The following is a 16,617-nucleotide window of genomic DNA, read 5'->3' as shown; positions in this document are numbered from 1 at the left end:
AACTGAATGCAATTTAATTCATTCAACCTTTATTTAGACAGGTTAATCCCATTGAGCCTCGGGGACTCATTTACAAGAGAGACCTGATTATTTAACAAAGAGTGATGACAACAGTGGACAACAAAGACAACAATAGACAATCATAAAAAATGGGTACAAATTTAATTTTTTAGCAAGTTAAAATAAAATGGCAACCAAAAGGACAGTCAAAAGGAAAAAGTGGTGAAAAAATAGCTAGATTGTAAGGTGGTGTAGAAAACTAAAAACAGGAACGTCTGCATTGGTTTTTGCCAGGAACTTAACAGATGTTTGAAGCCACTTAGAAAGGTCAAGGTCAAGAGCTTCAGATCTTTTTGCAAGATATTCCAGGAAACAGGAGCGGAGTAGGAGAAGGTCCTTTTGCCTAGTTCAGTCTTCACTGAGGGAACACTGCAGGTAATAATGTCCTGAGAGCGCACGCTGTAGCTGCACTCACGCAGAGACATGTAGGAGGAGATGTATGAAGGCAGCAGACCAAGAAGTGATTTAACCTCCTAAGACCTGAACTCTTGCATATGTGGATGCCAGGTCCTAGGAGGTTAAAGATGAAAATGTACCAGTGAGAGAGTCCGAGTGAAGTTAATGATGACCAGTTAAACAGTGAATACAGGGTGCAGTGATATGTACGGTAATTACAGCCAGTTATGAATCTTAGCGCACCATGATAGACAGCATCCAGCATCTGCAGGGTGCTTGTAGGAGCGTTCATGTAAATAATGTCACCGTAGTCAATGGAGGGAAGGAAAGTCGCAGTTACAAGAATGAAACTCTCAGAAAGTGATCATTTGATGTACACCGACAGCTGATCCACTTTGGGAGTCAACCCAATTTAAGATGGCCACCACAGCTAATTGATCTTTGGAAACACATACAATGGTATAGCTCAGTCACTTTTCCAGGTAATTATTTTGAGGTAGGAGCTGAGAAGCCTTTCCAACACATACAGTAGTTTGAGTACCAACTGACTCAGCAACATTATTCTTTAATGCTTTGGCACACAAGGCCAAAGAGGAGAGGAGATGGCACAGTACAGAACAGTGCAGGACGATACAGTGGATCAGTGGTTGATGAGGTATTTTGCTAATAGACTGACAAAAGGACACAGGCAAAGGCAAAATTATCTGCCTTTGCTTTTCAGCAATAAAAACACTCATGACTTAATAAACATCAATCAAATATATATATAAAAAATTGCATCTAATATTTGGTTGATGATGGATCAAGAGTTATCATAGCAGATATTGATCCAACATCTTCCTCTAGGTAAGAAAATGTGTCATTAGAGAAAAGTAAAACTTTTAAACAAGATGCAAGATACAAAATTGACTTAATATTTGAAGCTTTTCCCAAACAACGTCTTTGTTATTCAAGAAAAAAAACATGAATAACTGAATAACTGCATATTTTAAATAGCATTGTTCCTCATCACCAAGCATGGAAATACTCACAAAATTACGCAACACATTTTTTCATAAAAACAGTTTCTTGGCTCCAACAGACTGTCTTCTGAGGTGCATAATAAGCAGAAATGTTCAGCACTGATAGCCAAAGGCCAAAACGCAACAATTAAGCAAAGGCCAAATACTAACAACTGTTAGACATTCATTATTTAGACATGGAGGCAAAATACAATGTGGCAGCTTTAGGTTTACTGACATCAACAAGCTGAGTAAAAAAACAAAATATTTTTTCTCTCAAGACCAACCCTTTAAATTCAATCATTATTCAAATGGGATAAAAACTGTTACTGTAAAGAGTCTGAACTTTAGCAGTGAGATAATTTTGTATTTTCTTGTTATCTCATTCAGATAAATTGGTCTCAAAGAGCAGCTCAGCCCTAAACAGCAGTTTTTATTTTTCCCTTTTCAATGAAAGTCTGTCACTCTCAGTGCCCGATCCACATTGTGCAGGAAGAGCAGCAGGTAAACCTGTGTGCTCGCTCTCAAACCATTTCCACTCATCCCCTTTTTGCATTCATTACCTATCAATATTTATGCGTTAGCAAACAGCATCCTCAGCCTGCCGTTGAATAAGACATGCCTGGGTATTGATCTTTTGGAATAACGGCAGCATCTACTTTAACTGAATAAAGGAGCCTCAGGTTAATGGGCTCATTCATGTTAATGCCTGCAGACGCATGCTGCATTTAAATTACAGTGATGGCAGAATTAAATTGTGTCCGTTTAACACATTTTCACCCATTTCTTTAGGTTAAATTCAACAAATTCAGACTGATGAGAGATGGGTAAAATAAAAATAAAGAGATTCAGAAACGAACACCATTTTGTTCCATTAATGATACAAAAGTGTGGATGTTTTGTCTGGATGCCTCTAACCATGGCTGGCACCTTTGTTTCAAACAATTTAAAAAAACATGGTGATGATGAGCTTTCTAAATCAGCTTTCAGCTCTGTGAGGTGCCGGCAGACATTTTTAACTCCTCCCTCACCCTGGCAACAGTTCCCACCTGCCTGAAGACTGCCACCATCATCCCAGTTCCTAAAAGCTACAGTGACTAGTCTGAATGATAATCGGCAAGTAGCCCTCACTCCTATAGTCGCTAAATGCTTCGAAAGACTGGTCATGGCCCATATCAAAGCTACCATCGACATCAGCGAGGACCCTCACCAGTACGCATATCGCAAGGATCCATAAACAGAAGACGCCATCTCCTCTGTGGGCCACAGTGCTCTCACCCCCCTGGAGCAGAAAAACTCTTACGTCCGTATAATCTTTGTGGACTTCACGTCTGCCTTCAACACCAAGATCCCCCAGACCCTGATGGACAAACTACTCGCACTAGGACTAAGCCCCTCCATTTGCAACTGGGTCCTGGACTTCTTAACAAACAGACCGCAGTCTGTTAGAATCCACAACGTCTCCTCCTCCACCATAACCCTCAGCACTGGCTCCCCTCAGGGCTGTGTGTTGAGCTCCCTCCTGTTCACTCTGCAAACGTATGACTGCGCACCTACCCATCCAGGCTGTCATATTGTAAAGTTTGCAGATGATACAGCATTAGTCAGATGCATCACAAACAATGATGAGTCCAGCTACAGGCAGGAGGTGGAACATCTGGAGAGCTGGTGCAAAGAGAATTCATTCAACCTTTATTTAGACAGGTTAATCTCATTGAGCCTCGAGGACTCATTTACAAGAGAGACATGATTTCAACAAAGAATGATGACAACAATGGACAACCATAAAAGAGGCATAAAGATTTTTAAAATAAATTATTATTATTATTATTGAAAAAAGTCAGAATAACCTTCACATCAATGTGAAGAAGACAAAGTAGATGGTTGTGGATTTCCGATGGAACAAACACACCTACACCCCTTGAACATAGGAGGATCTGCGGTGGAAGTGGTCTCCAGCTACAAGTACTTGGGTGTACACCTGAATGACAGCCTCATCTGGGGCAACAACACCACCAGCCTGATCAAGAAAGCTCATCAGAGACTCTACTTCCTCAGGCGGCTGAGATGAGCTGGTCTGGGAAGCTCAGTCCTCACCTCCTTCTACAGGTGTGCAGTGGAGAACATCCTGTGCTCCAGCATCAACGTGTGGCATGGAGGCTGCACAGCTGCAGAAAGAAAAGCTTTGCAGAGAGTGGTGAAGGCTGCACAGAAGTCTGTTGGAGTCAGTCTCCCCACCATCACAGACATCTACACCTCCAGATGCAGGAAGAGGACCACCTGCATCATGAAGGACCTCACTTACCCAGCACACACACTTTTTGCCCCGCTCCCTTCAGGCAGAAGGTTGAGCATTAAGTGTAGAACCACTAGACTGAGGAACAGCTTCTACCCTGAAGTTGTTAGACTCATGAATCTCTAATCATGGTTATCACTGTGAAAAAAAAAATCCCTGTAATGCCACTTTGATTGGTGATATGTGCTACTGATTATCCATGTTGCTGATCTCATGCTGCTGTATTCGTTCTTACTCATCTGCTCACACAGACTCATGCTCGTGCTGCTGTTGTTTGGCATATTGTTGTCGTACTATTGGTGTTTAGTGTATTCTTAGTTTAGCATATTTCTTAGTTCATATCTTAGATCTTATTACTGCTTTTCTTTACAATTTATACTTTTGTTGAATGTAACTGGAACCCTGTGTACACAATTTTATTCCACCACATGTGGTACAAATAAACTTTTGACTTTTGATCATAATACTATTGCTTGAAGTTCAGCAAGTTATGGTGCAAATCTTTTAACAGCCTATACTTTTCAGGTCATCTGTGAACTGGATTTATGAACTGCGTGTACTGTATATGAATTTGTCAGATTAACATTTTATTCATGTAGCTCTTACCATTACTTACACAAGTAAATGTTCTTAAACAGGCAAATATCAATACACACAGATGTTTTGTAAAAAATAAAATAAAATAAAATAAATAAACAATTTCCCCAAATGAGATCAGTTCCCCACCTGGGTACAGTCAATTTCTAACCACTAGGGTGTTTCTTGTGCTACAGCAAACAAAAATGGGATAAAAAAAAGAGTTCAAGATTTGGAATAAGACAGATGAAGTGTATAAAAATTAAGTGTGACCTATATGAAACAGTGTCGTCGACATAACTGAATACGAAGGCTATTCACAGAAGTCTAATCAACATAAAATGACTCACTTGCTGCCTTTGCCACAAGAATACAGTAAGTGAAAAACAGTTGATGAACACTTTCATAACTTCTCCTTGATCTTTTGATAGGTTCAACTGATTAATTAAATCTGCGGGAACATCCTACAGTTTCACAAAAGTAAGAATCTAGTTGGCTCTGTTCGTCCTCCATACTCTGCTTCAGATCTCTTTCTGTTTGTATGGCTGAAAAAAAACTCTTTAAATTCTGTAGCTGAAACCTCGAGTGCTTTCTTTCAAACTCGCTGTTTCGTTATAAAGAAAATAATCAAGCTGAGCAGGATAAATAAATGAAGAAGAAGGGCAGCATGTTAGATTTACTTTACGAATCTGACTTAAAACCACTTAAGGTTGACTTTACCACATACACATGATCAGTAAACTTTTCCAAACAGCACGCTGCTGGAGCTTCATGACTGTAACTAAGCACAGCAGTCTGACTGTCGTTGAGTTTAGAGTCAGGGCAACGGCTGACATTTAAAGGTTTAAACCTTTCAAAACCAAGAAAACACACAAGTTTAAGGAGCCGATCAGAATGTTTTCATCCACTTCTACAGAAGCCGTTTCACAAACTGGTTCACTACATTTTTGTAAAACACATGAAAAATAGAAACAAAATAAAAATGTAGGTCGTTTATACCAGCAGTCCTCATTATCAAATTTAGATTGTGAACAAATCATATTGGGACAATGGAAACGTTAAAAATGTAAAATAAAATGAAATAATGCCCACTGTTGTGATGAAAACAGCAAAAATGGGCTGTTTTGTAACAAAGAGTTTGGCCGTATCCTAAAAACCCCATCTGAGCTGTCGAAATGTACAGACGGTCATTATCTGTTAGATGCTGACCCTCCCTGTCTCTGTGTCAGAGATAATTAATAGTTATGAACCACTAATGTAGTTACCACAGTTGTACCATCTGTGTAAAATGTCCTCTGCTCCAACACATCAGGGATGCTCGTATGGATCCTGTTTGCTGTTTGAGCCTGCAGATATTTCACAAACAAGTGGTATATGCAACGACTGCAAGCAACAAACTACAGATGCACCCACGACGAGGACTGATGGTTGCTAAACGTACAGGATATAAACAGTGCCTTTTTCTACTTTATCGTTTATGTATTCCAAGGACAGAGCTGGATTTAAAGGCTTCAGATTGTGCTCTGTGTGCAGAACTAGCTTGTTCTTTTCTGTTCTTTTTTGGGGGTGGGGGGGGGGGTATACTCTGCTGGTGTGGTAACAGGAGACAGAGCCTAAAGCATGAGTTGCACACACAATGTGTTTGTGTTGGAAACCGTGTTGGCACTGGGAGCAACTGACTTTATGCTGCTGTATTTGAACATTGCTTTAAAAAAAAAAAAAGTTAGTTTTTGTATTTTGCTGGGCGTAGCTCAGGTGTTAGGTTTATGATCATATGTGACAAAATTCAAGATAAGTTCTAGATTTATTACAGTAGTTCTCAAACTGTAGGGCACACCCCTCTAATGGGGGCCGTATGAGCATGTGCAGCACTCAATACTTAGTTGTAGCTCCTTTTGCCTGGATTACTGCAGCAAAGCGGCGTGGCATGGAGTCGATCAGTCTGTAGCACTGCTCAGGTGTTATTAGAGCCCAGGTTGCTCTGATAGCGGCCTTCAGCTCTTCTGAATTGTTGGGTCTGGTGTATCACATCTTCCTCTTCACAATACCTCATTGATTTTCTATGGGGTTAAGGTCAGGTGAGTTTGCTGGCCAGTTAAGAACAGGGATACCATGGTCCTTAAACCAGATACTGGTAACTTTGGCACTGTGTGCAGGTGTTGTTCCTGTTGGAAAATGAAATTTGCATCACCATAAAGTTGGTCAGCAGCAGGAAGCATGAAGTGCACTAAAACTTCCTGGTAGACGGCTGCGTTGACCTTGGGCCTCAGAAAACACAGTGAACTAAAACCAGCAGATGACATGGCACCCCAAACCATCACTGACTGTAGAAACTTCACATTGGACCTCAAGCAACATGGATTCTGTGCCTCTCCTCTCTTCTTCCAGATTATGGGACCTTGATTTCCAAAGGAAATGCTAAATTTACTTTCATCAGAGAACATGGACCACTCAGCAGCAGTCCCAGGCGATATGCTTCTGACGCTGTCTCTTGTTCAAGAGTGGCTTGACACAATGAATGTGACAGCTGAAACCCATGTCTTGCATACATCTGAGCATGGTGGTTCTTGAAGCACTGTCTCCAGCTGCAGTCCACTCTTTGTGAATCTCCCCCACATTTTGGAATGGGTTTTATTTCACAATCCTCTCCAGGGTGTGGTTACCCATGTTGCTTGTACACTTTTTTCACCCACATTGTTTCCTTCCCTTCACCTCTCTATAAATGTGCTTGGACACAGAGCTCTGTGAACAGCCAGACTCTTTAGCAATGACCTTTTGTGTCTTGCCCTCCTTGTGCAAGGTGTCAATGGTCGTCTTTTGGACAACTCAAACAACAAGTCAGCAGTCTTCCCCATGAGCGTGTAGCCTACAGAACTAGACTGTGAGGCCATTTAAAGGCCTTTGCAAATGTTTTGAGTTAATTAGCTGATTAGAGTGTGGCACCAGGTGTCTTCAATATTGAACTTTTTCACAATATTCTAATTTTCTGATACTGAATTTGGGGTTTTCATTAGTTGTCAGTTATAATCACCAACATTAAAAGAAATAAACATTTGAAATATATCAGTCTCTGTGTAATGAATGAATATAATATACAATTTTCACTTTTTGAATGGGATTACTGAAATAAATTAACTTTTTTATGATATTCTAATTCATGACTAGCACCTGTATGTTATTTTTATCTTCAACAAAATGTAAGTTTTGAGAATGGAGAGGTGAGTTCTCACCATAAACAAGGATTTTAATTGAGGATTGTTAAATTGAGTTAATTCCTTGTGTTAAAAATGTATATGAGGTAGGTGTCCGTCACACATTTAATGTGTTGAAGTTCAACCCAACGCAGCTGAGGTGAGTTCTCCTCCGAGCCTCGATGCTTGCTACAATTTTAAAAGCTCACGTCACTGCAGCACAGGTGTTGTGCTAAAATATGGTCGGGTCCCCCAGGAGCACAGCTCCTTGATGTTTCTGCTGCTTTAGCTCTTAAAGTCAAACAACATTTATTGTAAAAGATGCATATTTGTAAGCACAAGTTCATAGCAAATGTGTGTCTCCAATGAACACTTTGTGTCATTTTCACATTTGTAATTAGCCAAAAAATATCTGCAGATTTTAATATTTCAAAAGATTAAAACAATATAATAAGACTTTAGCTGTTTGGATGTATTTAACTTGCTTTTATATGGAAGCATACTGTGATGTAACTCTACTGTGATAAATGTAGAGCATTTAATGATCAAATTAAATAAAAAGGTTTTTGCATTAATTCTGTTGATTTTGTTTACGTGTATTCTTACCAATCATTTAGGTGTTTGATAAGGGGGAGTGATGATGCAGAGGTTAGAGAAGGTGGGCCTGTGATCGAAAGGTCGCCGGTTTGACTCCCTGAACCAACGATATCAAAATGTGGGTGGGAAAGGTGAAACACCCACATCTGCCTCTATCCTAATTTCCCCCACTTTGGGCCCTTGTGCAAGAACCTCAACCCCCACCATCTGCTCCCCTGGGTGCTGTAGATAGCAGCTCTCTGCTCAGTGGTCTGTAGGACATCAGGCGTTCAAACATTTGCCAAGTCTTCGTGCGAGTTAGTTCACTGTGGCTCCTGAAGAAGGGAGCAGCCCAAAAATAAATAAAAAAAATAGGTATTTAAAGTACAAGTACTTTTATACACATAAAAGTCCATAAATAGTTATTTTCAAATAAAGTAACACTCATGAAAAAAAAAAAAAAAAAAAAAAAAAAAAATATATATATATATATATATATATATATATATATATATATATATATACAGTAGTCGCTAGCTACTTCGCAGTTCATTTATCGAGGACTCGCTCTATTGCGGTTTTTCAAAATAAGATTGGACATGACACACAATTGGTTGATTGATGGATGAGCCGCACGATAGACATGGAATTTTAATTTAAAATGAATTACTTTAAAATATTTAGCATCTGCTGCACATTTGTGCAGCCTTTACTGCAGGATAAACTTCCTACTGCAGCTGATCAGTTGTTCTCCATGCAGAGCAGAGAAGTGGGCGTGGCCAAGAGTGCTTACAGGTGGCAAAGAGCAGAGGAGGCAGCGAGCTGAAATCATGACATTCTGATTACTTACTACTTAAACCTCTATTCCCACTTCGCGGTCTTTCACTTATCGTGGGTACACCCTGGACAGGTAGCAAGTCCATCACAGGGTCGTTCAACAGCCAACTTTAGTATTTTTCCAAGACGTGATTACAATAATCCGAGTGTAGCTTGTGCACACAAGCAACAACTAGCTTGGAGTTAAAGCAGACTGAGAATCATTTGAACAACAGCAGTTTATTCAGTTTGATGGTAAAAGGGAAGCAGAAGGAAACTGTCATTTAGTTTCTGCTGTTACAAAACAAGAATAAACGCTGCACAGTAGCATGCATGTTTTATATGAAAATTAGTAGCAAATATGTTGAGTTTTCTAACTTGTGTTTAGATGTACAGTACATCCTTTGTGTTGTAAATCAGCCCGTTTTTTCCTGGGACATTTTGCACTCAGTGGCAAACAGAATGGGGCGGTAAAAGTGACCCAATCTTAGCTTGAGCAGAGCCGTTGTTCCATGAGAATTATCCTGCGCAATCATCATTTACTTTTGGTCGACTGATCAGAGTCAACGTGAAAAGCCTGAAAAATGAGCGTCCCTGCCTCCGTTACAGACTGTTTCACAGAAACCTGTTCATGCTATGCTGGGCTCGTTTTAGGAAAATATGAAAGTTTAATTCCCCCCTTCAGAACACACTGCGATCTCACTGACACAAAAAGCTCTTCCTGTGCACTGCTGCCTTGGATAACTCGGTTCACTTTGATACAGCAGCTGTTAATATGGCTGTAATATGAACACATGCTAATAATAACATGACATACATGAAACAGTTTGATCAGCCGGTTCAACGTTAGTTTACCTCTCAGATAATATGTAGTCCAAATATTTTGTCTCACAGTTAAATTTGACCTGAGCTGTTGTTTTCTTTCTGTTTGCAGCTCGACCGATCAGACAGGTTTGTTTTTTCTAAAGCAGACTTTGACTTGTTACAGCAGAGATAATCACACAGACTAAAGCAGAACAAAGCCACAAACTGACCGTTTGAAGCCTCTCTATTCAACCAACAAACTGACAGCAAACAAATTAGGACATAAAGGTTAAGATGAAACTCATACTTGAACTCGCATTTGAAGATAAATCTATTTATATACTGTTTGGAAATACGATATTTTCAAAGGAGCCACCAGATCAGTGATGAGTGAGTATGAAGACATCTTTTATCAATCACCAAGAAGTGAAGTGGACATTCATGTGTCTGTCTGTCTGTTAGCAAAATATCTAATAAACCAATGGACAAATGTTGATAAAACTCAGTATAATTTGATGTATATCTACGACTACAATACATTATGAGTAAACCTTATTTAAGATGGCTGCCACAGCTAATCCACCTTGGCCAACACAAAAATGGCTCCAACTCAGTCAGTTACAGATGTTAAGCTAAAATTTGATGTGGAAGCAGTTGAGCGTCACTTCCAATATTTACTCTGAGCATGAAAAAAGAACAATTTCATATGTAAGTTGGCGGGTAATGTTCGTTTCTAGTTCATGACGGACGTTGTTGCTTCATAATAAAGTGTTAGAGTCAAATGATGATTTAGAGTCAGAACTTAGTGATCATAAATAATGATGCACTTTCAGGGACTTTCAATATTCATTCAACCTTTATTTAACAGGTTAATCCCATTGAGCCTCGAGTGCTCATTCACAAGAGAGACCTGAGTATATATATATGACTATATACGACTTAACATCTGACAAAGGGTGGCTGCATTTATTTATTATTTTGTTGTAATAAGAATTGGGCAGCACGGTGGCGCAGTTGGTAGAGCTGCCACTTGTCAGCGAGAAGGTCGCTAGATTGAAACCCAGTTGGGGACCTTTCTGGGTGGAGTTTGCATGTTCTCTCCGTGTATGCGTGGGTTTTCTCCGGGTACTCCGGTTTCCTCCCACAGACCAAAAACATGCATATTAGGCTGATTTGTAACTCTAAATTATCTCTAGGTGTGAGTGAGAGTGAATGGTTGTTTGTCTTTATGTGTCCCTGTGATGGACTGAAGACCTGTCTAGGGTGTCCCCCGCCTCTTGCACAGTATTGCTGGACATGAGCACCAGTGACCCCTGCGACCCTAAAAGGAAGAAGCAGGTAAAGATAATGGATGGATATACAAAGTACATGTATGTACAGTAGTCCCTCGCTACTTGACGGTTCAACTTTTGCGGACTCGCTCTTTTGCAGGTTTTCAGCATAAGCTTGTAAACGACGCACGATTGTCAACGTTAACATTACTCATGTGATTGAGATGGTACAGAATCAAAAGTTAACCAAAAAAAAAACTTTAGACAGGCGCCGCCATTTTGTAGTTTTCTTTCAATAAGCCTATACTGTAATTCATATCTTAGATCTTATTTCTGTTTTTCTTTTACATTTTATACTTTTGTTGGATGTAACTGGGACCAAGTGTACATGATTTCGTTCCACCACATGGGATGCGAATGACAATAAAGAAAACCTTGACCTCAACCTAAGGCCAGTCAAAAGAACTACACTTCCCAGAAGCCAACAGTGCTTCCAACCATTGCTTTCTGCTGAAATGGAGGTAAAGTTTAGCAATGCAAAGTCAGAAGTAACAATCTATCTATTAAACTGACAGAACTGGCAGGAAAGTCGAAAATAAGCTCAATTATCCACGCGCACGTCAACCTGGATGTGGCGGTTAGCTTTGTCGCTGCAGGGTAGGTCTGCGGAACCGGAACTGAGACCATCTGGAACTGAGCTGCTGTTCTGCAGAGCTGGTGAGTACTCAAAATGTTGCAGTACTGTATATAAGTATTTTGTTAAAATTACGTAGTTTTAAGAGTTTAGACATTGTTAACATTGAAAGAGTGTGGGAAGGATTTATAAAGCCTTAAAATATATATAAATACTAAAATAAATATAGCGTTCCTACTTCGTGGTTTTTCACATATCGCGGTGATGTCTAGAACGTAAAATTTGCGATAATCAAGGGTCTCCTGTAGTAAAAATTTATGTTTTTTAATATAATACATAAAACACTCAGTTTAGATGATAGAACTGATCAGAAGTGAGCAAAAACCAACAAATGTAATATTCTCTGTGCTTTTTGTTTTCTTTAATGACAAAATTGTGAACTGTCTGAATTATTTTTTCCTTATTATCATGATTGAGGGGTTTGTATGCTGCTGTGATCCCATGAGTGATGTTTGAAGGGCAATGAGATTTAATAAATTAATTCACTGCTATTGAGGAAGGTACCTGATCACATTTTCCAAATCAGGGGCTCTCTGCTCAGACTGTTGTCCCTCGACAAGATAAGAAATAATGAAAAGATGGATGCACTGATCACTTCAACAAGAAATGAGACAATCCTTTTTAAAATAGGAATTGAGGATAAACTAAATTAATAAAAGAAAGTGTGTAAAAATGCACAGAGGGTGATAATCTATTCAGCAGTGAGCTCGTGTAAATGTGTGACTGTGTACTCACAACTATCTTCTTCTTCAGAAATGAGCTTGACCACGTAGCAGGCGTAGATGAAGCCCACCAACTGGAGACAAAGAGAAAAGTAAAAATAAATGAACATCATTCTTTTGGAGTAAACAAAAGCACAGACAGACAGAAAAGTTGCAATAAACGTGGGAAACAGGTGTTGGAATAAGTGGAGCAGAGCAGCGGTGTGATATTTTTGCTCCTAAATAGAGCACTTCAATCAAAAACATGCACGCACACACAGTTCGCCCAGACTTTCATGTTTGAATTGTTCTCACTACATTTGAATAAAATTATTAAACTATAAAAATAAATCACAGCCGTTTCCTCATACAAATGCTACTTATCTTAATAAGAAAGATCACAATCGGTGAAATTAAAGTTTCTGCTGGGCTCATTCTTTTGATGTATGCTGTTAAGTTTTCTAGATTTGTATTGTATTATTATTATTAATTTTTAACTCCATAATTCAACGGAGGACTCAAAAAGTGATGGGGGCTTCCTTTCAACAATTAAATTATGGTGTTACATGATTTGGACACTCTCTCCCTTAACCAAAAAGCACCTCTGGTTATTAAGTGTTCTGATTATCTAACAGTAATCAGATACAGATAGGCCTGTCGCAATAAACAATAAATAAATTAATCGCATCATAAATTAAAATTATCAACCTCATTTTCATTTATCAGCTTTATCATTTCTTCGTGTCTCTTTCTTTCTACTGAAGACACTGGATGACAAAGGGCTCAACTCCGGTGCTCTTCACTGACCCCTCCCTTTCTCTTTTCTCTTTAAAATCCATTTTAACGATCCAAAATCATGTTTTTGGATCGTTAAAAGCAGCTAAGTTGTGAAGCTAAGCTACGAGCTAAGCTAATAAACAGACTTCGGAAAAAACCTCTGTCTTGTTGAAGCTCCAAAAATCACGGTTGAAACCCGTGCCTTCGTTTAAAAAGTTGTTTTTCTCTGCAAAAAGAAGCTGAGAACTTGTTTACTGATTTTTTATTAAAAGCTTTGTGTGAAAAATACTATGCTAAAGAGCTCAAACCACAACGAGCGTCCACCATTTTGAGAACTGAAAAACAGGAATGAGAGACAGCCCATGTCACGTCAAGGGGCCTCTCTCCCATTTTTCTTAAAGAGACGCTGCTCTCTCCCTCACTATCCATTCTTCAGTTCAAACAGTCTTATACTTCCATCTGGTGGTCAAAAAAGGTACTACACACAAAAATTAACCAACATTTCTTCATAAATGTAATAATTACTAATTATTGTCAAATTTCAAACAATATTATCGTTTATCACAATAATTTCTGAGACAATTAATCGCCCAGCAAAATTTGTTATCGTGACAGGCCTAGATACAGATAACACAAACCTAAACATACACAAATAGACATCATCTTCACAAACAGGCATGTTTTCACAACATTCATTTCACATTTTGGCTCTAAGCATGATCTCTTCGAAATACTGTGCCAATCCCCAAATCCCCAGGGGAGTGGTGGCGCAGAGGTTAGAGAGGTGGGCTTGTGATCCGAAGATCGCCGGTTCACGCCCCGACAACATCAAAATTGTGGGTGGGGTAGGTGAAACACCCACACTTGCCCCCACCCTCATTCGCCCCACTCTGGGCCCATAAGCAAGGCCCTTAACCCCCACCATGTGCTCCCTAAACAGGTCTCTCTTGAAAATGAGTTCTCGTGACTCAATGAGACTAACCTGTATAAATAAAGGCTAAATGAAAAAAAAATAAATAAAAAAATATCCCCAAAACCTGACAATTTTCAGTTTCATCTGCAACTCTTGGCCTCTACGGTATCTGTAACATTTTTTTTACTTCATAATTAATCAAATGTCTCTAGAATTGAAAGCTGGAGTTTTTATTTTTACAATCAATGTTTTGGCATTACTGAAATTCTGATTATCTGAATCTCTCTGTCAGAATAGTCACAATTCTTAGGTTTGTTCTCTCATACAGGACACAAAATCACATTCTGGACAGATATTATTTTTAATAGATGAACATGTTATCTATAAGAAAGATCCTTCAAGGGCTTTTCTCTGGGTCAGTGTGACAAAACCACCATTACATTTGGCCTGAACACATAGACAAACAATCTTACTTCACCGATTTGAAGTGGGGCATTGTTGACTACTGCTTGCATACTAAATATGTTCCTAACCCATCTATTTGAGGCATGTATTTCTAACAAAGAAAAAAAAAACTGTTATAAAATGTGAAACTGGTTGCAGTTTTATGCTCATGTTTTAGGATTTGTACTGAAGAAAAAAAATCTTGCACTAAAAATGTGTGTGTTTGTGTTTGCTCGTCATGTTTGGACAGTGCTGCAGTACAAATTAACCAAACCCCTTTAGTTGTCTGATCTGCTCTTTCATTGGCTGTCTGTTTCCAAGGCAACTGATAGGAGGTGGCCAACTGAAGCGAGCATACAGGAAGACAACGCAGTCACTGCAAGGTCTGCATTTCAGTGACCTTATTGCCCTTGGCTCTATCAAGGAGGAAAGAGGGATAGGGTGGAAAGGAAATGTGTTAGGAGAAGAAGTGGACACAGACAGAGGAGCACCTGTGGGGTTGAACGAGCCATTACCCTGGAGAAAAAAAGAGGCTTGAATGCTCAAATCAGCCTTTAAGTATAGAGGGCGAAAATGACATTGACCCGGCTGGTATTCTATTGACTACACAGACAACGCATGCACACACATAAACACTCAGCAAGCTGCGGTTCCAAGACACGCCATTTGGGATTCAGCAAATATCTCAAGGTCTTGACCTCATTTAGTCTAAATAATGTCTGGTTCCCAAAGCTCCTCCTGTGCACACTTTTCCTCTTTCAGCTTCCTGCTTTCTTTCCTTTGTCTTTTTACCTTAAGAACCCATTCTCTTTCTAGATCTTTTCTCTCCTCCATCCCTTATTTGTTTCCAAAAAGAAACAACTTACAGAAGTAGAAGAGTTGTGCCATGTGGGTCCAATTTACTGCTGCAATGTTGCTGCTAGTTTCACAATGAGGACCGGCATTGATGGGAAAATCTGTGAGCTTCATACAGCAGATATGACTTGAAGAGTGACCCCTGATCAGAGATGCTGATAACCTTTACTGGCTACATCAACTAAACTGTCACTGCTGAAGTTTGGAAGATTAAGATCCCATCAGCCCACAAGCAATTGGTGGCAGTCCTATCTTGAAAGATGTTCTTTTTTAAATTAATACTCACCTGAAGGAGACATTAAACATCAGAAAGTCAGGCTATTGTTAAAGAAACTCACAGGAGTTTAGAGTTAACTCCGATCTGGAGCCTGATCTGTCTTCTCCAGGCTCATTGACTCTGAACATGGCCGCAGGGTACAGTTTTGTTAGCGTGACTGAATATGGTGCAGAGTCATGCCCGCACTGCAACACAGCCTGCTTGATCAGCCTCGACAGAACACCTTTTCTGCAAACATCAATATCCTGTTAATATTTCTCAAACTCAAGTATCCAGTTTTCTTGTTGTTACATGTAAACATAATATCCTGTTGTCTATAAATGTGATTATATCTCACTGCACATCGAGTAAACAGGATAGCTCGGGAGCACAATATTAGATTTGGGGTTGTGCCTTATCTTGTTTGTGAGTTTGTTAAAGTTATATTCAAACTGTTCTGTTCATAACCTTACAATGTTTGTTTAATAAAAAAACAAACCTGTTAACCAATTGAGATTGATAGTCATCTGTGTGCCATATGACTCTATAACCAAAAATTAGGGCAAGGTTGTAGATAATTAACCACCTACAGTATTGGGAGCAATGAGTTGCAAAACAGTTAGTTAGTTTTCATATAATGTGTTTCTTTATCCAGCTTCTTTTACTTGCTTTTCTGAGCAGGGTCACGGTGTTATCTCATGCAGTCATTGTGAGAGACGTGTGGTACACCCTGGACACGTTGTATGTGTTCTGTCAAGATTAAAATCAAACTGCCATAAAAATGAGAATGATCATTTCTTTGTAAGTGAGCAATTAGTAGGGAAATCAGAGATTAAATAATTATTTTCCACACCCTATATGTCAGTGACTTCTACAACTGAAAACATACCACTACAGTAGTCCCTTGTTTAACGTGGGGGATCTGTACCCTGAAGACCTGCGATAAGTGAAAAACCGCAAAGTAGGAATAGTAGTACAAGTAGTATGTAG

The 16,617-nt window shown here is 39.3% G+C and overlaps 1 protein-coding gene across 1 annotated transcript in view; it reads right to left on the bottom strand.

Moving 5' to 3' along the window:
- The window catches only part of nkain2 (sodium/potassium transporting ATPase interacting 2), a 66,120-nt gene that overhangs the window by 11,767 nt on the left and 37,736 nt on the right, over nt 1-16,617 (bottom strand). The window contains exon 5 of the mRNA XM_037685122.1: nt 12,417-12,477. Within this exon, the coding sequence (XP_037541050.1) occupies nt 12,417-12,477 (61 nt within the window). The remainder of the gene's footprint in view (nt 1-12,416; nt 12,478-16,617) is intronic.

Source organism: Nematolebias whitei, chromosome 12 (assembly GCF_014905685.2).
Source record: "Nematolebias whitei isolate Nwh7 chromosome 12, NemWhi1, whole genome shotgun sequence".
In the NCBI taxonomy this organism is placed as follows: domain Eukaryota; kingdom Metazoa; phylum Chordata; class Actinopteri; order Cyprinodontiformes; family Rivulidae; genus Nematolebias; species Nematolebias whitei.
The sequence above is the reverse complement of the archived record's forward strand: the minus strand, read 5'-3'. Positions and strand labels throughout refer to the sequence as shown.